The sequence below is a fragment of the Primulina tabacum genome, chromosome 13, assembly GCF_025594145.1.
Source record: "Primulina tabacum isolate GXHZ01 chromosome 13, ASM2559414v2, whole genome shotgun sequence".
NCBI classification, from domain to species: Eukaryota; Viridiplantae; Streptophyta; class Magnoliopsida; order Lamiales; family Gesneriaceae; genus Primulina; species Primulina tabacum.
Genome location: NC_134562.1, coordinates 33,450,986 through 33,470,930, shown reverse-complemented (window position 1 = coordinate 33,470,930; position 19,945 = coordinate 33,450,986). Strand labels below are relative to the sequence as shown.

The window sequence follows — 19,945 nt, the reverse complement described above, 5'->3', positions numbered from 1 at the left end:
ACGAGCAAACTATAGCATCCAATATCAAAATGTGTTATCTTTATCAACCGTAGACAAAACTTCTCATTTAATCACTTCATTTAAGCATTTACTTACTACATTGTGAGGCTAATATCCGCATACCAACAAAAATTAAAATAACTGAAAATAGATGAAACCACAAATTGCTCGGGCACAACTAACATTAATAATTCCTTCATCTCTTGTTGCTGAGATCTTCTTGGGAACCACAAAGTTGCTCAGAGTCTATTTTTGCTTTTCTTGAACTTCAGACCCTATTTGCTTCGGGACTGATTGAATTCTCACGTATGGGTTTCTTGTCAGCGTCTCCCCTTTTAAAGCAGCCACATATCTATCATTTGTATTCTCTTTTCTCTTCAGTTCCCCAAGGAACTCTGCCAGCCGCTCTTGATTAACTTTACCCATCATCTGCCCAACCACACAGTCGTATTGTTTTGGCATTTGCATGAATGCAAATTAAAGTAATAATCAACAAGATGGTGATTAAAAAAAAGAACTACAGAGGAGATAACAAGTAATCACATGTTTCGTACATTCGCATCATGTTTAATCTAGGTAATAGTTGATTATTCAAGGAATCTAATGCAAAATGAAAAAAATATATTAAATGTCCTCACCTCTTTAATTTGGTTAAACTGCATCTTCTTCTCTTGATTAATACGTATAGGCTATAGCTTCTATTTACAAAACTGTGTAAACAGTCGAAATAAGGCACCAAAACTATAAAGAATGAATATCCAGATGCTTGTATAGTACACACCATACAATAGAACTTCACAGGCTACAATCGGCAACAAAACCATGACTCTAAAAAGCTAGCAACAGAAGATAAAATTAACCTGTTTCCAAATCATTTATGAACTTTTAAATCCAGAAAAAAGAGCAAGCTCGTCATTTTACAAGCAATGACTGTTCAAGGAACGATCTTTGTACGTCTAAAGCGGGTTCGGTCAACTACTCTGAGCAGGTCAATTCATGGAATCAGGAGAGATCACGTCTAAAAATCCAGGTAAAGACAAACTGTTTTGGAATAATTTACAGTTTGATAATTGCGACAAAGTTTCTACACCAAAAGGCGTTAACACTACTCTTTCAATATAATCAAAGGTGAATATCAAGTATACGGTCAGATAACGAATAACTGATCGAATTGAAATAAGGAACAATAGACTGAAAAGGAGATTGAGGGGATCGCGAGGAAGCAGAGCAGTTACCACGGAATCCGGTCGGGCTGAGTTTCGAAGCTTGGCTTCGAGTTCAGGGTTGCTCGAATTGGTGAACTGCATAACGCAATAGCCAATAACTCCCGGAACGACGCCGCACACGGTGGCGAATGCGAAGAAGAAGGGCCTGGAATCTCTCGTCTTCGTCACTAGCCATCTCCACGTTTGACTCTTCTCCCACAGTAGCGACATTTTCCTCTTGTTTTACCTACTTTGCGAAAATGGAGGATATTTTTATTTCAAAAAGTACATCTCTTCCGAGAAGATTATAATTTAGTCATTGGACAAAGTTGTAATTTTATTTAAAAAATTTAATGAATCAACTTTTTCAAGTATTTTTAAAAAAAAAGAGTTGAGAAATATTTTTTTCATTTTTAAATATAATTAGAAACAAAACCCAAAAAAAAAATTCTAATTTAAAAAAAAATTCTTTTAAATGGTTTTTTAAAATCATTTTTGTAACCAAACACGATAATTTAAAAAAAAGGTTTTTAAAAAAAAAATGTGTTTAACTCGTTAGTTTTTCTACCAAAGCTCTTAGAATGTTGGACTTTCGGAGTGCAAATATGTGTTTTTCTCTCTTCCTTGGTTTTTTTTTGTTAACTCATTTCTCTGCATTTTTTCTTACATTACATCTTTCTTCTACAGTTTCAACAGTCAAACAAGCACACAACTTTCATAAGTTTTTCTGATTCGTTCTTTGTTCGTTGTTCTGGCATTTTCCAGTTTTTAGTTGCATATTTTTAAATGAAATCATATTTATACTTTAAAGTAAAAATAATCTTAGAGTCTAAGTTATAATTTGTTCCTTGAAATAAACATTTTTTTAAATTTAAATCCTTTATTATTTTGTCTTTCTGTATATTATATTTATGATAAAGATTTTTATGATATGGTATTATTGACTTAAAAGAAGTTGCTTCTAGAAACAAGCCCAGGAAAGACACGTCTTCTTCGATTTATCGCTCTGATGGCTTTTGGGTCTTCGCTTCAAAGCTTTCGTGGCTGCTTACTCAGGGACGGATCCAGGAATAAAAGTTGGGGGGGGCTTGAAGTCAATATGATAAGTTATATATTATTAAAAAAAAATTTACATTATATCGTTCAACGAAGTTGTGCCCTACGAGATTTTAAAACATAAAATTCATCAATAATAGAATTTACATCAATATGTTTAGCTAAATCTCGTTCAATATAGAGTGTCAAACAATCGGCAAGAAAGTCATCCTCCATTTTATTGCGAAGTGCCGTCTTCACATGCTTCATTGCTGAAAAAGCCCGCTCAGTAGTGGCAGTAGACACAGGTAATGTCAAAACAAGATGAATCAATCTAGTCAACATAACATAAACACTTGATCGTCCACTCTCGGTCAATTGCTGACACAACTCAACAAGTGTAGAAACATTTAAATTCTGCATCACATCAAGTTTATAATGTATCAATTCATACTCCAAAGCAACAATTTCTTGATCTGTGAAATCTCCAGGATAAAACTTCTTCGCAAGCTTGCAAATATCATCACTGTTAAATGAGTCAAATGAATTTTTAGGATCTAAAGCTGTACTAAGAGAAAGAAGTTCCACCGATGACTCATTGAACTGAGTATTTAAATCCATCAAAATAAAATCTATTGCTGCATTAAAAACATCAAAGTGGTAATGATGTTCTATTGTAGTTTGCCGACAGGAAGGTCCAATCTTATATAGACAATCAAGGTCAGGTACATCAATTTCATTTCTTGAGCAAAAAACTTTAACTTCCTGAAGAAATTCATTCCACCCACATTCTCTAAATTCTTGAAGGCAAGTTTTGGTAGTAGTGACAAATGTGATAGCAGTCAAAATGTCTTGAGATTTTCTTTGAAGAATTTGACAAAGAGTATCTGTTGTTCTCATAATTTTATGCATTAAGTGCAAAATAAACACAAATTCAAAGCTTGCCATGTTTCTGTAAATCCCCCGAACTTCAGCCTCAACTCTTCCATTTGGAGAATAATCACTGAGAACTTCAAAAACTTTGCAAGTTGCAGTGTACATACCTATCAAGCTTTTTACCGAATCATAGTGAGAACTCCAACGAGTAGCTCCTGCTCGTTGCAAATTACCAATCTGGTTTGCACCACTTCCAGAATCACGTTCTCCAATTGACAACATATACTCAATTTCATTTCTTTGTGCAGTATGTAATTCAGCAATGCGCTTAGTAGAAGAAGCGACAATATTAACAATATTGTCCAAATGAGAAAAGAATTCCCAAATAACACTAACATCCTTAGCTGCAGAAACCAATGTCAGTTGTAAACGATATGAAAAACAGTGGACATAGTATGCATAGGGACAATCTTTGAGAAATAATGCTTGAAGTCTATTCCACGCTCCACGCATATTGCTAGCACCATCATATCCTTGGCCTCTGATTTTCTTAACATGGAGATCATGATGAACAATAACATTTGATATCTCATTTTTCAAATTCATTGAGGTAGTGTCACTAACACTTTTGATGGCAAAAAATCTTTCTGTCAAAATCCCATGATTGTTCACAAACCTCAATATAATGGCCATTTGCTCTCGTTTAGATATATCTCGGGCTTCATCAACAAGAATACAGAAATATTTATCTCCAACTTCTTCACGAACCATCTGTCGTACTCTATTGGTCATAATATGTAAAATCTATTTCTGAATTTCTGGAGCGATATATTGGGCATTTTTTGGAGCATTCTCAAGCACAACTTCATCAATTTCTATATTCATTTTTGCAAAAGCCTTCACCAATTCAAGAAAATTTCCACGATTAGATGAAGATAGATATTCATCGTTACCTCTAAAAGCACAACCTTGAAGTGCTAGCCAACGAACAGCTACAATTGAGGTGCTCAAACGCAGACGATTTTTCTCTTTTTCTCTTTAGATTGTGCATACATCACTTTATTAATATGTTGTGAGGGCCTCATCAAATTTTCAGCCCTTCTCTCACACATAGTATGAGGTGAAGAAGCTGCAGAACCAATATGGGCAAGAAAAACACATGTTTTTCCTTGGTTTACCCTTTTCCAATTGTCAAATCCTTCATTGACCAATGCCGAGATATTAGATGAATTAACATCATTCAGGAAAAGAAAACAATAGAAACAATATGCCTTATTTGTTGAAGGCGAATACTCCAACCAATAAAATTTCTGAAACCATTTTTTCTGAAAACGACGATTCTGGCTTCCAAATTTTGTACCTGGATAGGTTGCTGATTCAATTGGACCAAGAGCGGCTACGAAAAGAGTATGCTTCCCATAAGAGGAAAATATGATCAATAGACTCCAACATATCTGGTTGATAAGGCCCCATATTTAGATATGAACGTCTTATCTCATCTCGTATATTAACATGATATTCACATATCTGTTTTCTTTTTCCCGGATCTCGTTCAATAAAAGTAGACGAAGACTGATGATCGTCTCTAGGAGAGGAACATGAAGGAATTTGGATATTGGGAAATAGAAGACTTTCACTGGATTGATGTTGCATTGTAAGGACCGTAGGAATTGAAGTATCTTCACTAGCTTGACGATCTCTCTTCTTAAAGAAAGAGGATATCAATGTTTTTCCTTTCTTTGCAGCAGATTGATATTCCATTTTGAAATAGTTCAATTTATAATCCAAAACAAGAATAAAATAATTATTAAACAAATAAACAAGTAATAGTCAATCAACAACTCAACAACAAACAATCAAGAAACCACAAATCACACACAGAGAAGCTATAAAAAACAAAATAAAAAATGTATAGCCGATTCTTACCTGGATTGTTGCCTTGCCGATGAGCAATTCGATTTCTTCGGGAGTCCGCAATTCTATTCTGTCGCTAAAGGGCTTGGGACTTGGGAGAGAAATTTTGTAGAATTGAGGTGGGGCGGATCAGAGGATAAATTTGGTCTCATCCTTGTAAATGGACGGGACTTGATTGGACTAAGACATTGATGTACGACGGTTTTTGAAACAACCGTCGCTATTAGCGACGGTTTTTCAAAAAACAGTCGCTAATAGCGACTGTTATTAGCAACTGTTTGAATAAACTGTCACTAGTAGCGACGGTGTAATTAAAACCGTTGTCGATCCACATCGGCGGCGGTTTTACTAAAACCGTCGCAAATATTAGCGACGGTTTTTCAAAAACCGTCGCTAAATTATTACAAAAGTGGGCTGGGCTACAGCCCAGTACAGCCCTAGAATACATCCGTCTCTGTGCTTACTAATGCACTTTTGCACATCGTGATCTTTCGGAGAGAAAAAATTCACAAGGACGCTGCTGGTTTGGAGACTGTTGTTGCACTTGTTGCCGTGATTATTGGATTTATCTGTAGACAATACGCGTGCAAATGTTGGCTGAAGATCAAGTTTTGTTGCTCCAGTTTTTGGTATTACGTTTTTTCTTTCTTGAATAAGTTTTAGAGTTGTTAATTGTTTTAGAAAGCATGTTATTTTGTCAACGTGTTGAGAAAATTGATTTTCATTAAAATCACTAGTGATTGATTTTTGTAAACTGAAAAAGTTATTTTCTAGTGATTATTTTGCCTCGAGGCAACGCAGAAGTATTTGTACACAATTAATTCTGAGTTATTTTAGATTAAGCTATTTATTTGTGTAATATTATTCCGCTGCGTGTTGTGCCAAGTGTTACGATATTTGGAACAACATTTAAATCTAATACACAGAAATTCTCATATACTCTTTATAATTTATGTTAAACAAAATATACCCAATACAAACAATATTGTTTTGATTGATTTTTAGTTCTTATGATCTGATTTCTGATTTATGTTGACTGGTTTACATTTTTTTCAGTTCATGCGGACTGTTTTAGACCGAATTTTAGTTACTGTATACTGGTTTCGAACAATTTTCAGTTCATACCTGCTTATGTCGACTGAGTTTCATTAAATTTTAATTCATATGGCTGTTTTCGACTTACCTCACTTCGCGTCGACTGATGTGACTACCTTATAGTTGATGTGAACTAGTTTTCTGCTTGTTTTCAAGATTTGTAGTAGTATAGTGATAAAAGTTCCTTTTTTTTTTTTTTGAAATAAGTGATAAAAGTTCCTAAGAAGCACATGTTTGTGTTAAAAACTTGGTGGAACAATTACAAACATATCTCTTTATTTTAATTTTAAAAAAAAATTAAAAAAAATCAAACGAACTACCAGTTGAGATTATTTGACCAATATTTTTTTAAAAAATAAATTTTTAAAAAACATGAATTTGGGTGTAATAATTATTTCTTTTGGGGAAATATTCGAACCGGTTAATTTGGTCTAGTTTAAAATTTTGCTATAGTTTTTTTTATACAACGTAACTCAAAATTTTAGACTGTAGCAACTAGCTTTTGGTAAAGTCGTTAAGCTCGATCCTACAATTGATATTAGAGTCAATGTCACATATTTGATTCTCATTTATTGCAAAAAATTTAATCATTAAGATTGATATTGTTGGGGTACAATAATTGTCTCTATTTGGTAGAACGATCAAAACATGATACTTGAGGCGTTGTACAATTTAAAATAATTGAATTGCACTATTACAACGATTGATATCGTTATGATACAATAATTGTCTCTGCTTGGTAGAATAATCAAAACATGATGCTTGAACAGTTGTAAAATTTAAAATAATTGAGTTGCATTATTACAACGATTGATATTGTTGGGGTACAATAATTATCTCTGCTTGGTAGAACAATCAAAACATGATGCTTGAGCCGTTGTACAATTTAAAATAACTGAGTTGCACTATTACAATCATCAATAACATTTAGTAAAACAGCAAGCGCTTTGATTTTACATATAGTCAATGCGAAAAGACCAAATTATCCTTAAGTTGAGACTATTTGGCAAAAAAAAAAACCACGGGACTTTTTGATTGAATTAGAAACAAAATGAGACATATATCAAAGGTGTATTTGGAAGAGCTTATAATTATTTTGAAGTGATTTTTTAGAGACTATAAATAAGTGAATACGAAGCAAAAGTAGAGAGTGTTCGAAAATAAAAGTCAAAGTTGATACAGCCTAAATTTTGAGTGTTTGAAGAAAATTTGATTAACATAATTTTTCGTAAAATAACAATAATATTCTTAAAATATATAACATTTATCTATTTCAATTATCTAAATCTGTGTTCTAACACCATCACAATGTTTTTATATACTTATTATTACATTTTGAATATTATGTATCAAAATTATTTATTCTTTATAATATAAATGATTTGTTGAAAAATAATATTTAAAATGTGTGTAATGAATATTTGAATGTTGAATATTTGAATGTTGAAAATAAAAGTTGTAAATATTGAAAATTAGTGTGTGATGATGTATGTAATGATGAATTTATTTTTGGATTATTTGTAAAGATTTTCTATAAATAGATCTCTCATTTGTGAAGAAAATCACAATTGAGTTGAGAGAAAAATATTATAAAGTGTGTAGTTTGATAATTTTGACAGTTTGAGATTTTTACTGTTTACCATAAATTTTTACTTTTTCACAACACGTTATCAGCACGAAGCTCTAAAAGTCCTCCATACTTTTCCAAGCTCCAAACAGAAGAAAAAGGTAACAAAAGTAATAATATTTATTTTACTGTTATTTATTTATTGTGTATATATTTAATATATAATATAATGTTATTATATAATAAAAATTAGAAATAATAATAATAATTTTTTCAAAAACTTGTTATAAATCCTGGGATGATGTTAAGACGACATCCCACACTCCCGGTAAGGGATACGACAAGTATAAAAGCCTAAAGAATTTTAAACAAAATAACTTATGACACCTCATTATAATAATGCGATATGATATACATAATTATTTAAACATGACTAATATTATATACATCATATTATTACCATAAAATTGTACAAATACATACATTTATTTTTTGTACACCAACGGTCATAAACGGTAACAAAACGGCTAGTTTTTGCCCTATAAATATGATCTCATAAACACATTCAATCACTACAACTTTCTCCTTCTTCTCTAAAAATTATTCTTCATCAAATTTTTCGAAGAAAAATGAAGATGGCTTTCTCAAGGTTATTTTTAATTATTTTGGTTATCATACTCACGAGTCTTGTATTTATTGGAGAATATCCTCCTTCGTGTGTTTTCTTTATTTTTACGAATGCTTGTACTTGTTGTTTATCCATTACTTTGTATTGCAATATTCATTAACTAATAAAATGCATCGTAATTTTTTTTTAGTACCACCATGTCAAATTTGACAAAGCTCGAATTTGTTGCGCTCGACATCACGGGAAAAAATTATATGCCATGGACTCTCGATATAGAAATGCATCTTTAGTCATTGGGTCTAAGCGAGACCATTAAAGAAAATGGTATATCTTCATCACAAGAAAAAGCAAAAGCTATAATATTTTTGCGTCGACATCTCGATGAAGGTTTAAAATGTGAATATCACATCGAAAAAGATCCCATAGCTTTGTGGAAAGGATTGAAAGAAAGATTCGAACATATAAGGGAAGTTATACTTCCGACCGCCCGTGATGAATGGAATATGTTAAGATTCCAAGATTTCAAGAAAGTTAGTGATTACAATTCGGCGATGTATCGAATAATCTCGCAATTAAAATTTTGTGGACATGAGGTTACGGAATCAGAAATGCTTGAAAAAACATTTTCCACGTTTCACGCATCAAATATAACTTTACAGCAACAATATAGAGTGCGTGGATTTGCGAGATATTCTGAACTTATCGTCTGTCTTCTTGTGGCGGAAAAGAACAACGAGCTATTAATGAGAAATCATCAGTCCCGATCCACTGGATCAACAGCATTTCCAGAAGTAAATGCTGTGAGTAAAAATGAATTTAAACCTGAAAACCAAAATCAAATCCAGAGACAAGGTTTTGGTCGAGGTCGAGGTCGAGGTCGTGGACGTGGACGTGGAAGTGGTAGTGGTCGTGGTCGCGGCCGTGGTTTTGAAAACAATCGAGATAGTTATTATTATAACTCATCTCAAAAGGGCGTCACGAACCACCCACCAAAAAGGCATCATGAGAACATGAGTGTAAATGAAAATCACTCAAAAAGATTTGAAAGTTCTTGTTTTAGATGCGGCACTCCAGGACATTGGTCTCGTATTTGTCGAGTCCCCGAGCACCTTTGCAAGCTTTATAAAGAATCGATAAAGGGGAAAGAAAAAGAGACCAACTTCACTGAACATAGTGGCCGGAGTGATTCAACTCATTTTGATGCTGCAGATTTCCTGAATGATTTCTCTGGAAATGATCAATATGCTGGTGGAATAGAAATGAAAAATATTGATGCTGGAGATTTTCTCAATGATTTTTCTGAAAATGAACAATATATTGGTAGAATATAATTGTAAAATAATTTATTTTTCATGTACTCATATGATAATGTTTCATTGTACAAATATGATATGTGTTGTATTTTTCAATTTATTGCATACGTATTGTCAATAATTTTTTTTTTCATTGTATTTTTTTTGAAGCTCAAATATGGAAAATGCTACGAACAAAGCTGAAGCTTGCATAAATGATAGTGGTACAACGCACACTATCCTCCGAGATAAAAGATATTTCTTGGAACTAAAACCAACAAAAACAATGATGAATACAATATCAGGTCCTGTAGACTTGATTAAAGGATGTGGTAAAGCACACTTTTTGTTACCTAATGGTACAAAATTTTTAATCAATGATGCTTTGTATTCACCACAATCAAAAAGAAATTTGTTCAGTTTTAATGATATATATTCCCATGGGTATGATACTCAAACAATGAATGAAGGGAATGAGAAATATATGTGTCTTACCACATACAAATCAGGAAAGAAATATGTAGTTGAAAAACTACCAATGCTACCTACTGGATTGCATTATACATATATAATTCCAATTGAATCAAACATGGTAGTTGATAATTCTTCAATACTGATCAATTGACATGATCGATTAGGACATCCTGGTTCAACAATGATGCGAAGAATTATAGAAAATACACATTGTCATCCGTTGAAAGACCAGAAGATCTTTCAGAATAATAAGTTTCAATGTAAAGCATGTTCTCTTGGAAAACTTATTATAAGATCATCACCAGCCAAAATCCAAACTGAATCACCAATGTTTCTTGAACGTATTCAGGGTAATATTTGTGGACCAATCCATCCACCATGTGGACCATTCAGATACTTTATGGTATTGATTGATGGCTCCAGCAGATGGTCACATGTATGTTTATTGTCAACTCGAAAGGTTGCATTTGCAAGATTACTTGCTCAAATAATAAAATTGAGGAATCAATTTCCCGATTATACAATCAAGAAAATTAGACTTGATAATGCTGGTGAATTTATTTCCCAGACTTTCAATGATTATTGTATGTCTATGAGAATCATTGTTGAGCATCATATTGCTCATGTACATACAATAATCATTGAAAGTCTGGGAAATAAATTCACCAGCATTATCAAGTCTAATTTTCTTGATCTATGAGAATCATTGTTGAGCATCATATTGCTCATGTACATACACAGAATGGATTGGCTGAATCATTGATTAAACGTCTGCAAATGATTGCGAGACCAATGATTATGAAAATAAAGCTCCCTATTTCTATATGGGAACATGCAATTTTACATGCTGCTGCATTAATTCGTATCAGACCAAGTGCATATCATAAATACTCCTCATTGCAGCTTGCATTTGGTAAAGAACCAGACATTTCTCATCTGAGAATTTTTGGATGTATGGTGTATGTGCCTATTGCACCACCGCAACGAAAAAAAATGGGACCTCAAAGAAAGGTTGAAATTTATATATGTTATGATAGTCCATCAATCATTCGATATCTTGAACCTCAGACAGGCGACGTGTTCATAGCACGTTTTGCTGATTGTCATTTTAATGAGGAAATCTTCCCAATGTTAGGGGGAGAACAGAAACATACCGAAAAGAAAATTACATGGTATGTATCATCATTGTTACATCTAGATCCAAGAACAAAACAATGTGAAAAAGTTGTACAGCAAATTGTGCCACTTGCAAAGAATAACAAATCAAATACCAGATGCATTTGCAGACACAAAAGGTGTAACTAAATCATATATACATGCTGCAAATGTCCCTGCTCGAATTGAAATTCCGAAGAAACAAATTGAAGCTACTCATGATGTCATTAAACGCCTGAAGCGTGGAAGGCCAGTCGGTTCCAAGGATAAAAATCCTCGAAAAAGAAAATTCATAGAGAAACACGATGATCACAAAAGAGAAAAAGATGTTCATGAAGAAACACATGATAATCACAAAATAGAGAATGATGTTCCTGGAGAAACACATGATGATGAAAATGTTCTGTCAGAAACACAAACTGACGAGAACCGAAAATATATAGAAGAAATTGATGATATATTTTCTTATAATGTGGTAATCGACATCATAAATGATAATGAAGATCATGAACCAAAATCTTTTGGTGAATGTAAAAACCGGCAGGATTGGATAAAATGGAAAGAAGTCATCCAGGTTGAATTGGACTCGCTAAATAAACGTAATGTTTTTTGACCTATAGTCCTTACACCTGAAGGTGTAAAACCTGTTGGATACAAATGGGTTTTTATTCGAAAGTGAAATTAGAAAAATGAAATAGTAAGATATAAAGCTCGACTTGTTGCACAAGGTTTTTCTCAAAGGCCTGGAATTGATTATGAAGAACCGTATTCTCCCGTGATGGATGCAATTATGTTTCGGTATTTGATTAGCTTGGCGGTATCTGAAAATTTAGAAATGCGTCTTATGGATGTTGTTACAGCTTACTTATATGGATCACTTGATAGTAATATATATATGAAAATCCCTGAAGGATTTAAGATGCCTGAAGCACAAAGTTCAAAACCCAGAGAATGTTATTCTGTGAAATTACAAAGATCATTATATGGGTTAAAGCAATCCGGCCGAATGTGGTATAATCAGCTAAGTGATCACTTGATGAAAAAGAGATATGTAAATAATTCAATATGCCCTTGTGTTTTCATTAAGAAAACAACATTCGGATGCGTAATTATTGATGTATATGTTGATGATTTAAACATCATTGGAACGAATAAGGAAATTCAAGAAGTTGTGTCATACTTGAAGGAAGAATTTGAAATGAAGGATCTTGGAAAAACCAAGTATTGTCTGGGTTTACAAATTGAACAAAAAGAATGTGGAATGTTTGTTCACCAGACAAATTATACAGAAAAGATCCTTAAACGTTTTAATATGGATAAAGCAAATCCTTTAAGTACTCCAATGGTTGTTAGATCATTAAACATAGAAAAGGATCCATTCCGTCCATGTGAAGATGATGAAGATATTCTTGGTCCAGAAGTACCATATCTAAGTGCCATCGGTGCCCTTATGTACCTTACAAATTGTACAAGGCCTGATATATCTTTTGCCGTGAATCTGTTGGCAAGATTTAGCACATATCCAACAAAGAGACACTGGAACGGAATTAAACATATATTCCGTTATCTACGAGGAACGACAGACTTGGGACTTTTGTATTCAAAAGATGCTAATCCAAGTATAATTGGTTATGCCGATGCTGGATACTTATCTGATCCACACAAGGCACGTTCCCAAACTGGATATGTATTTACTCGTGGAGGCACTGCAATTTCTTGGCGTTCACAGAAACAAAGGCTCGTAACAACTTCATCAAATCATGCTGAGATTATTGCACTACATGAATCAAGTCGTGAATGTGTGTGGTTAAAATCAATGACCCAACATATCCAAATCTCATGCGGATTATCATTTGACGAGAAGCCTGTGATACTATATGAAGATAATGCTGCATGTGTTGCTCAAATGAAAGAATGATACATAAAAAGCGACAGAAATAAACATATTCCTCCTAAGTTCTTCGCATTCACCAAGGAGCTTGAGAAGAATAAATATATTGATGTTCAGTCACATTCAATCAAGTGAAAACTCATCAGATCTCTTCACAAAGGCACTTCCTATGACAATATTCAGAAATCACATATATAATATTGGGATGCGCAATCTACGAAATTTGTGAAGAATTGTTCGTGTCAACATGAGGGGGAGTCTACGTGACTGCACTCTTTTTCCCTTACTATGGTTTTTATCCCAATGGATTTTTCCTAGTAAGGTTTTTAACGAGGCATAATAAAAACACGTAATGAAGACAATCATTATGATCATCATCACAAGGGGGAGTGTTGAAAAATAATATTTAAAATGCGTGTATTGAATATTTTAATGTTGAATATTTGAATGTTGAAAATAAGAGTTGTAAATATTGAAAATTAGTGTGTGATGATGTAGGTAATGATGAATTTATTTTTGGATTATTTGTAAAGATTTTCTATAAATAGATCTCTCCTTTGTGAAGAAAATCACAATTGAGTTGAGAGAAAAATATTATAAAGTGTGTAGTTTGATAATTTTGAGAGTTTGAGATTTTTACTTTTTACCATAAATTTTTAATTTTTCACAACATGATTGAATATTTATAAATACTTCCACCCAACTAAAACAATAAAATACTTCCTACATTCTGACACTCCTAAAATACCTCACTTGTACTTATTTTCCTTGCTTGTTTCTAGGCCCAATATGGGGAATAACCGTATTGGGCTGGCCGATGAGTCACAAACTCTCTATTCAAGCCCAATAAGAAATGGCCCGAAGTGTTTTAGTTTCTACTTTAATTATTTGTTACATAAATGAGAAAAAAATTGATTAAAAATGTATCACATATATAAATATGTTAAAAATATATATTTACTATTTTAAGTAATAAAACTCTAACCATTGGATTTCAAGACAAGGAGTGGATCCTCCATGAAAATATGTTGGACTCATATAATCCAATGTTATTAAGATGACGAAATGTAATTTTTACTTTGCGCTAAATTATTTTACGTAAAATCATATTTTATATTGAAATTTAATAGTATATATCTTAATAATATTTCAGGAAAAACTAATTTATTTCCTAAAATAACTCTTTCTACTTTTAGGCAAAAACTTGTGTGAGACAAATCCCTTATTTGGGTCATCCATGAAAAGTATTACTTTTTATGCTAAGAGTTTTAATTTTTATTTTGAATATCGGTAGAATTGACACGTCTCACATATAAAAGTTCGTGAGACCGTCTCACAAAGAGGCATACTCCTACTTTTATGGCTTTTATGATTATCTGTTTATATCATATATAATTATAAAAAAAATTGAATTTTAAGAGACATCAAGGATTTAATCTAGAATTAATGAAATCATTTTTTAAATTTCAAATTTTATTTTGGTGTGATTAACATTCAAAATGAAATTTAAGAAACATATCGTTTGGATTCTAATTTTTTTGTGTTATTTTATTTTTGTCATTTGATTTGTTTCTTAAGTTCCACCAATCCTAATAGAATTCCAAGAAGTTTGGCATCAAATTATTCAACTAAAATAATATGTTTGATTATGTTTCCAAAGAGCTAAGTGCAAATTCTTGTTGATACTTGCTTTTAATTTCCTTTTTTCTAAAAAAATTATTATAATAAATTACTCCAACATTTTAAAATTATATTTGACTCAGTTCATTTCCTTTTAGACACGGGAGTATATTTGTAAGCCATACGGGTCCTCTTATGCTATCCTTGAGACATTTCCTTACGGATTGATCTGAATGATAGATTTGTATGTTTTACCTGATATAAATATCGACTCCATAAAATGTGATAATTCTCTAAATTTACGAAAACTCTTCGTACAATCGATTGCATTTCACTTTATCAATAATTATAATTGATAGTACCAGTGTAACTCCAATATTTCAAATCATACAATATATCAGCGTTTGATCGTTCTCCCAACATATATAATTATTACACTCCAACACTCTTAGGGCTAAACAGGGACAAAAACAAATCTTATGCTCATGCACAGGTAGAGATGAAATTGATTACGAGTTAAGGATAATGAAACAAAAATATACAGTTTTTTAATTTAGCGATCATATATATATATATAAGAAAGAATACGAAGAAAGAGATATAATAATATATCGATATATAGCGAGTTAAAAGAACGAGTAGAGAGTATCCAATGAGCACTTGAATGTGCGTGTGAGGTTGGGATTCACGAAATTAAAACCTGCATGCATGCATGGGAATACGTGCCAAAGGTTAGGACATGATCATCAAAATCAACGACCCAAATACCTCAATTACTCGCATATTAACTCGTATAATTGTGTGCAAGGCTGTAAAAATAACTAATATTGCACGTTAATGGAGGATTTGTGGTTCTTTTGCATGTAATTAATTATTATGACACCGTGAATCTTCAAGAGCTTTTGGTGGCAGACTGATTGGGCTAGCTTTAAGTACTGGTCCTTGCTCACGTAAAGTTAGAAGCTTCATCGATATTTGAACACATGGGAGTGCGTTTTCTCGTAAAAATGTTTGATTCCCATGTTCCTAATCACGCTTTTGCCTTTATTTTTTCATCATCACATCCAGTATGCAATGTAGAATTAAGCTAGCTTTAAAGCCTTTAACGTTAACATCCCCGAGCCCTGCAACTAAAAAAGGTTGTCTTCTATTGTTGCACCACAGCCCCATTTCTTGACTTCTTTTGTGCTTAGCAAATACAAATAAAAGACTTATATTATACAGTACTTATAATTAACAATGTGATCACATCATTCTTCCACCAATTAGCGATACGAAAGATTGATAAATGATTTTCTCATCGTCACACTCTCGGATTGAAATCATTTTCCAAAATGAAGGTAGCTAGATTAGGTTTCGCGCGCTGTATTTCCGAATTCTGAGTGAGTTGTCTGTGTATTCAAGTGGAAGTTAAAAATTAAAATAAAGTTGCAAGATTGCACCTGATTGCTTAGGTGATACCTAAGGAATATATATATGGAAGTGTAAAGTATAAAAAAGGGCATGAAAGTTAGATACTCTTTGTCCGCTTTCCCCCAGATAAATTCTTGGTCCTATATACCTAGAGTTACTTTTTTCTCTTGCATATTGCATTTAGTGGTGAACACCATAATTTTAACGAGAGTGGTGATCTTGTTCTTATATTTCCAAAAGTAAAATTTGTATACATTAAATTTACGAATGGGTTTTGTTATTTAAACAGAAACATTGTAAATTGAGTGCACAGTCAATGGTGGTCTTGCATGTATATATCTTCTTGCTTTTTAATCCTCACCGGCTCATTATTTTCTTTTCTGTTTTATAATGATGGGGACTAACAAAGAACAACTAACAGAAAAAGCTTTGGTCCAAGAAGATTGTCTCAATTAAATGCGGCATCATTACATAATGACTATACAGAGAATGAAAACGACCCACGAGCTAGGATGCTCTATAGCTTTAATTGTTTCTCTTTTCTGAAAAAAAAGGTAAAAAAAACCCTCCTTCTCCTTTCAAATTTAAATTTCAAGTTCATTAAACATATATAAATAGAATATTGAAAGCACCGGAATACGATATTATGTATATAATAAATGAACTGAACTGCAATTCAATCAAGTCGAGTGTTTGCGAACTCTAAAAAAAGTTATTTCTGGATTTTCCTTCACAAATAATACTTCGGAGAACTCTTGAGTTTTGAATGTTGATACAGTACTGACACTAATATACTTGACATAATTTGTCATATAACTTAACTTATGAGGATCAATTAATAATGGAAGAAAAAAGAAGCCGTTCTTGTTTGGCCAGCTGCTATGGTTAAGATGGAGAAAGTGAACATATATATTTATTCATGGTACAAAATCTGGTAACAAATTAGAGGATCATGGCATTCATAGTTGCATTAGTGATAGTTAAGCAAACCAACTTTCAAGTCCTAAGCATTACACTAAATTAAGTACTTGCGGTTAACAGGTAATTGACTGTAACTGTTGTAATGAGGACGTATTCATGAATCACCCGAATGGCGAGTTTCTGCCTTGTGTTGTCACCCCTCCAGCACTGATGGCCTGGTGGTTCATTCTCTCCACCATGTGTCGTGGAGAAGGGCGACTTTCGAGCTTTCCCGTGTTGAATTTCTTCTCCCTCAGCGCTTGATCGCTAGATAAATCAGGCTTCGCTTCATAGATATCTCCCACTGGACCAATATCACTCCCTTTATCAATCGACAATTGTGGTGCGATATGAATTTGGGTATCATTAATACATGAGGCAGCAGCTGTACCCAATTCTTGGAGCCTCAAGTCATCAGCCCAAACTAAAGGGCTCTTCCCATTGCTGTTACTGTATTGAATAGGCCTCTTTTTGGTCAAGAAACTATTATCGTTGTTGTTGCTACTCGGGATGAATGAGTCAATGGAAGATGATCTCTCCATGGTTGGATGATGAAGCTGTTGTTCAAGTTGATGATCAGTGGTTCCATATATGTTGAGGTCTTGAAGAGTAGGGAAATTCACCGGCTGCCAGAAGTCTTTCATGGCGGAAGTTTCAGTGCCAATGGGCGGCAGCTTGCTGAAGCTCCCGCTAGCAGTAGCGGTCGACGCCATGTTCTCACCTGCTAGAGTTTGGCATGCTTTTTCGAGGATGGCCTGCATGTATTTCCCTTGAGCCTCAATTCTCAACTGCAGGTGTTTTTGCACCTGTAATTATCAGCGTCCAAATAATATTTTTCCTCTTAGAAATATTTAAATAAAAATCATTTAAAACAATAGAATATTTTCAGTTACCTCCAATTGTTCATGAAGTCTTCTGTTCACCTCCATTTGCATCCTATAATTGCACGAATGATCGATTTAGGCAAATTTAGTAAAATGAACCCATATATTTTTCATTTTACAAATCTCCAAAACATTATTAGAGCATATCTTTCCAATGGAATCGAAATGATAATATATTGAACGTACTCGTTCATGCTGCGGCCAAGCATTCCAGACGACGAGCCGATATTGTTTCGTTGAAGTTCTATCGCAGAAGCTGATCAATCAAGTAAATAATTAAAATAAAAATAATTATTATATTTAAAGGAATATGAAAACATGTTCAGTTAATGTGTGCGCATATGTAGCCACCTAGTCTCTCACCATCTTTCATTGAATGATCATTGAATTCCTTGTGAGGTTGCTTTCCCAGCCTGAATTTCTGGGGCGTAAAAAAAACAAGAAACTTAGATATACTCATAACCCTACACCATAAACGATATAATTCAGATCCAGAAATGAAAATTTTATTATCAAGGAAACAAACTAAAAATAAATGAGTCTAAACCTGAAGATGGCTCTTGAGATGATAAAGAGTTAAACCCTTGACCCCCATAACTCTCATGATGGTCTTCGGCGTTGCCTCTGAATAATTAATTACAAAGGAAAACAAGATACGAATCATTAAGAAAGAGCGTGATTAAGATTAACAAACATAATACTCGGAAAGAATATATATCATCAAACCTATTTTATTGCATATAACCAATGAAATATATATATATACACATACTATCAGGGCCACCAAGCTGAGTAACAGCATCGACAAATCGTTCATGAAGTTCGACAGTCCACCGGAGGCGAGGCTTTGGATCAGTAGTGAGAACAAGGCCCGAATCACCTTGAACGCACATGGGACGCTCGTGAGCGTTAATCATGTTCGAGGGTTTCTTCGGATGGAACATTCTCTTTAAGGCACGCACGCACACTCACAAAGACCCTCTCTCTCTCTTTCTCTGTCTGCTGCAATGGAATAAGAAGAGATTCAAGAATAAATACAGCAAGGGAGATATATAGAGAGAGAGGGAGAGAAATTTAGGATGGGAAGAAGTTTTGAATGGGGAGAAAAGGGGTTGGGTTTCTCAAATAGAATGCATCAAGCACAAGTTAAACCTAAAGAAGAAAAAAGCGAAAGCAAAGAAAATTTGTATTTATGCTGCCCACCAGCCATCTTTATCAGTCAAGAATTCAAACCCGTTACACAATTTGTTTTATTTTTATTACTTTGCAAATTTAAAGAGACCATATATTGCAGGAGATAAAACTGTTTTCTATTTTTGTTATCTGGCTTGTCGAAATTGAATCTTAAACATATAACTTTACTTCTTTTTTTATGTTTTCACTCATATTTCATCATAATGCTGACGTAATATCGAAAAATTACTGACGTGTACGGCACTCCAGCAAAATAGATGAAAAATTCAACAAAAAAACAAATTTACATTAATAATGTCCATTTTCGACAAGTTGACGAAAACATAAAATGAGACAACTTGTCCTTGCAGGCGATGCCTACACAGTGTCTGCATGGGTAAGGTCGAATGAACGACATGCATCCAACTGAGGTATGTTATTTTACAGTACCTTTTGTTTATCAGGAAAAGAGAATATGTCATTATAATTGTATGGCCAAAACATTCAATTAAATTAAACCGTGAATGAAGCTTTTTTGGGTAATTTTAATGTGCAGCAGAGTGGGGCTTTTGCATGCAATGATGATAATGTGCAATTGGATGTCACACTTTAAGCTTCAGATGTAGTAGTACTGATTTAGATGTCCAGATCAAAGTTTCGTGCATTGCATATATTATATTATATATTTATCAAATTAAAGCATGGTTCTTTCGTGGTACGACCCCTTTTCAGCTTCTTTTATTATCATTGCATTAAATTAAAC

At 33.3% G+C, this 19,945-nt stretch overlaps 2 protein-coding genes across 3 annotated transcripts; both read right to left on the bottom strand.

Annotated features, from left to right (window-relative positions):
* Window positions 1-32: 32 nt before the first annotated feature.
* On the bottom strand, window positions 33-1,490 carry LOC142523243 (uncharacterized). The gene is made up of 2 exons (XM_075626970.1): window positions 1,236-1,490; window positions 33-429 (listed from the first exon to the last, which is right to left on the bottom strand). Exons 1-2 carry the CDS (start codon window positions 1,434-1,436, stop codon window positions 247-249), a joined length of 384 nt encoding a protein of 127 aa, XP_075483085.1. The 5' UTR covers window positions 1,437-1,490; the 3' UTR covers window positions 33-246.
* Window positions 1,491-17,054: 15,564 nt separating this feature from the next.
* Window positions 17,055-19,148, bottom strand: LOC142523024 (myb family transcription factor IPN2). 2 transcript variants are annotated; one of them, XM_075626667.1, is made up of 6 exons: window positions 18,782-19,148; window positions 18,557-18,633; window positions 18,373-18,430; window positions 18,196-18,265; window positions 18,019-18,061; window positions 17,055-17,913 (listed from the first exon to the last, which is right to left on the bottom strand). In XM_075626667.1, exons 1-6 carry the CDS (start codon window positions 18,951-18,953, stop codon window positions 17,248-17,250), a joined length of 1,086 nt encoding a protein of 361 aa, XP_075482782.1. In that variant the 5' UTR covers window positions 18,954-19,148; the 3' UTR covers window positions 17,055-17,247. The 2 variants fall into 2 exon arrangements, with proteins under 2 accessions (XP_075482782.1, XP_075482781.1); XM_075626666.1 differs by having other exon boundaries at window positions 17,055-17,931; window positions 18,782-19,147.
* Between the last annotated feature and the right edge of the window lie 797 nt (window positions 19,149-19,945).

Coding starts and splice junctions, on each gene's coding strand:
- LOC142523243 (XM_075626970.1), bottom strand. CDS start 1,436: ATGTCGCTACTGTGGGAGAAGAGTCAAACGTGGAGATGGCTAGTGACG. Junction 430..1,235: donor CAGCCCGACCGGATTCCGTG/GTAACTGCTCTG, acceptor GTGGTTGGGCAG/ATGATGGGTAAAGTTAATCA.
- LOC142523024 (XM_075626666.1), bottom strand. CDS start 18,953: ATGTTCCATCCGAAGAAACCCTCGAACATGATTAACGCTCACGAGCGT. Junction 18,634..18,781: donor TCAGCTTGGTGGCCCTGATA/GTATGTGTATAT, acceptor TTAATTATTCAG/AGGCAACGCCGAAGACCATC. Junction 18,266..18,372: donor TGATCATTCAATGAAAGATG/GTGAGAGACTAG, acceptor TTGATTGATCAG/CTTCTGCGATAGAACTTCAA.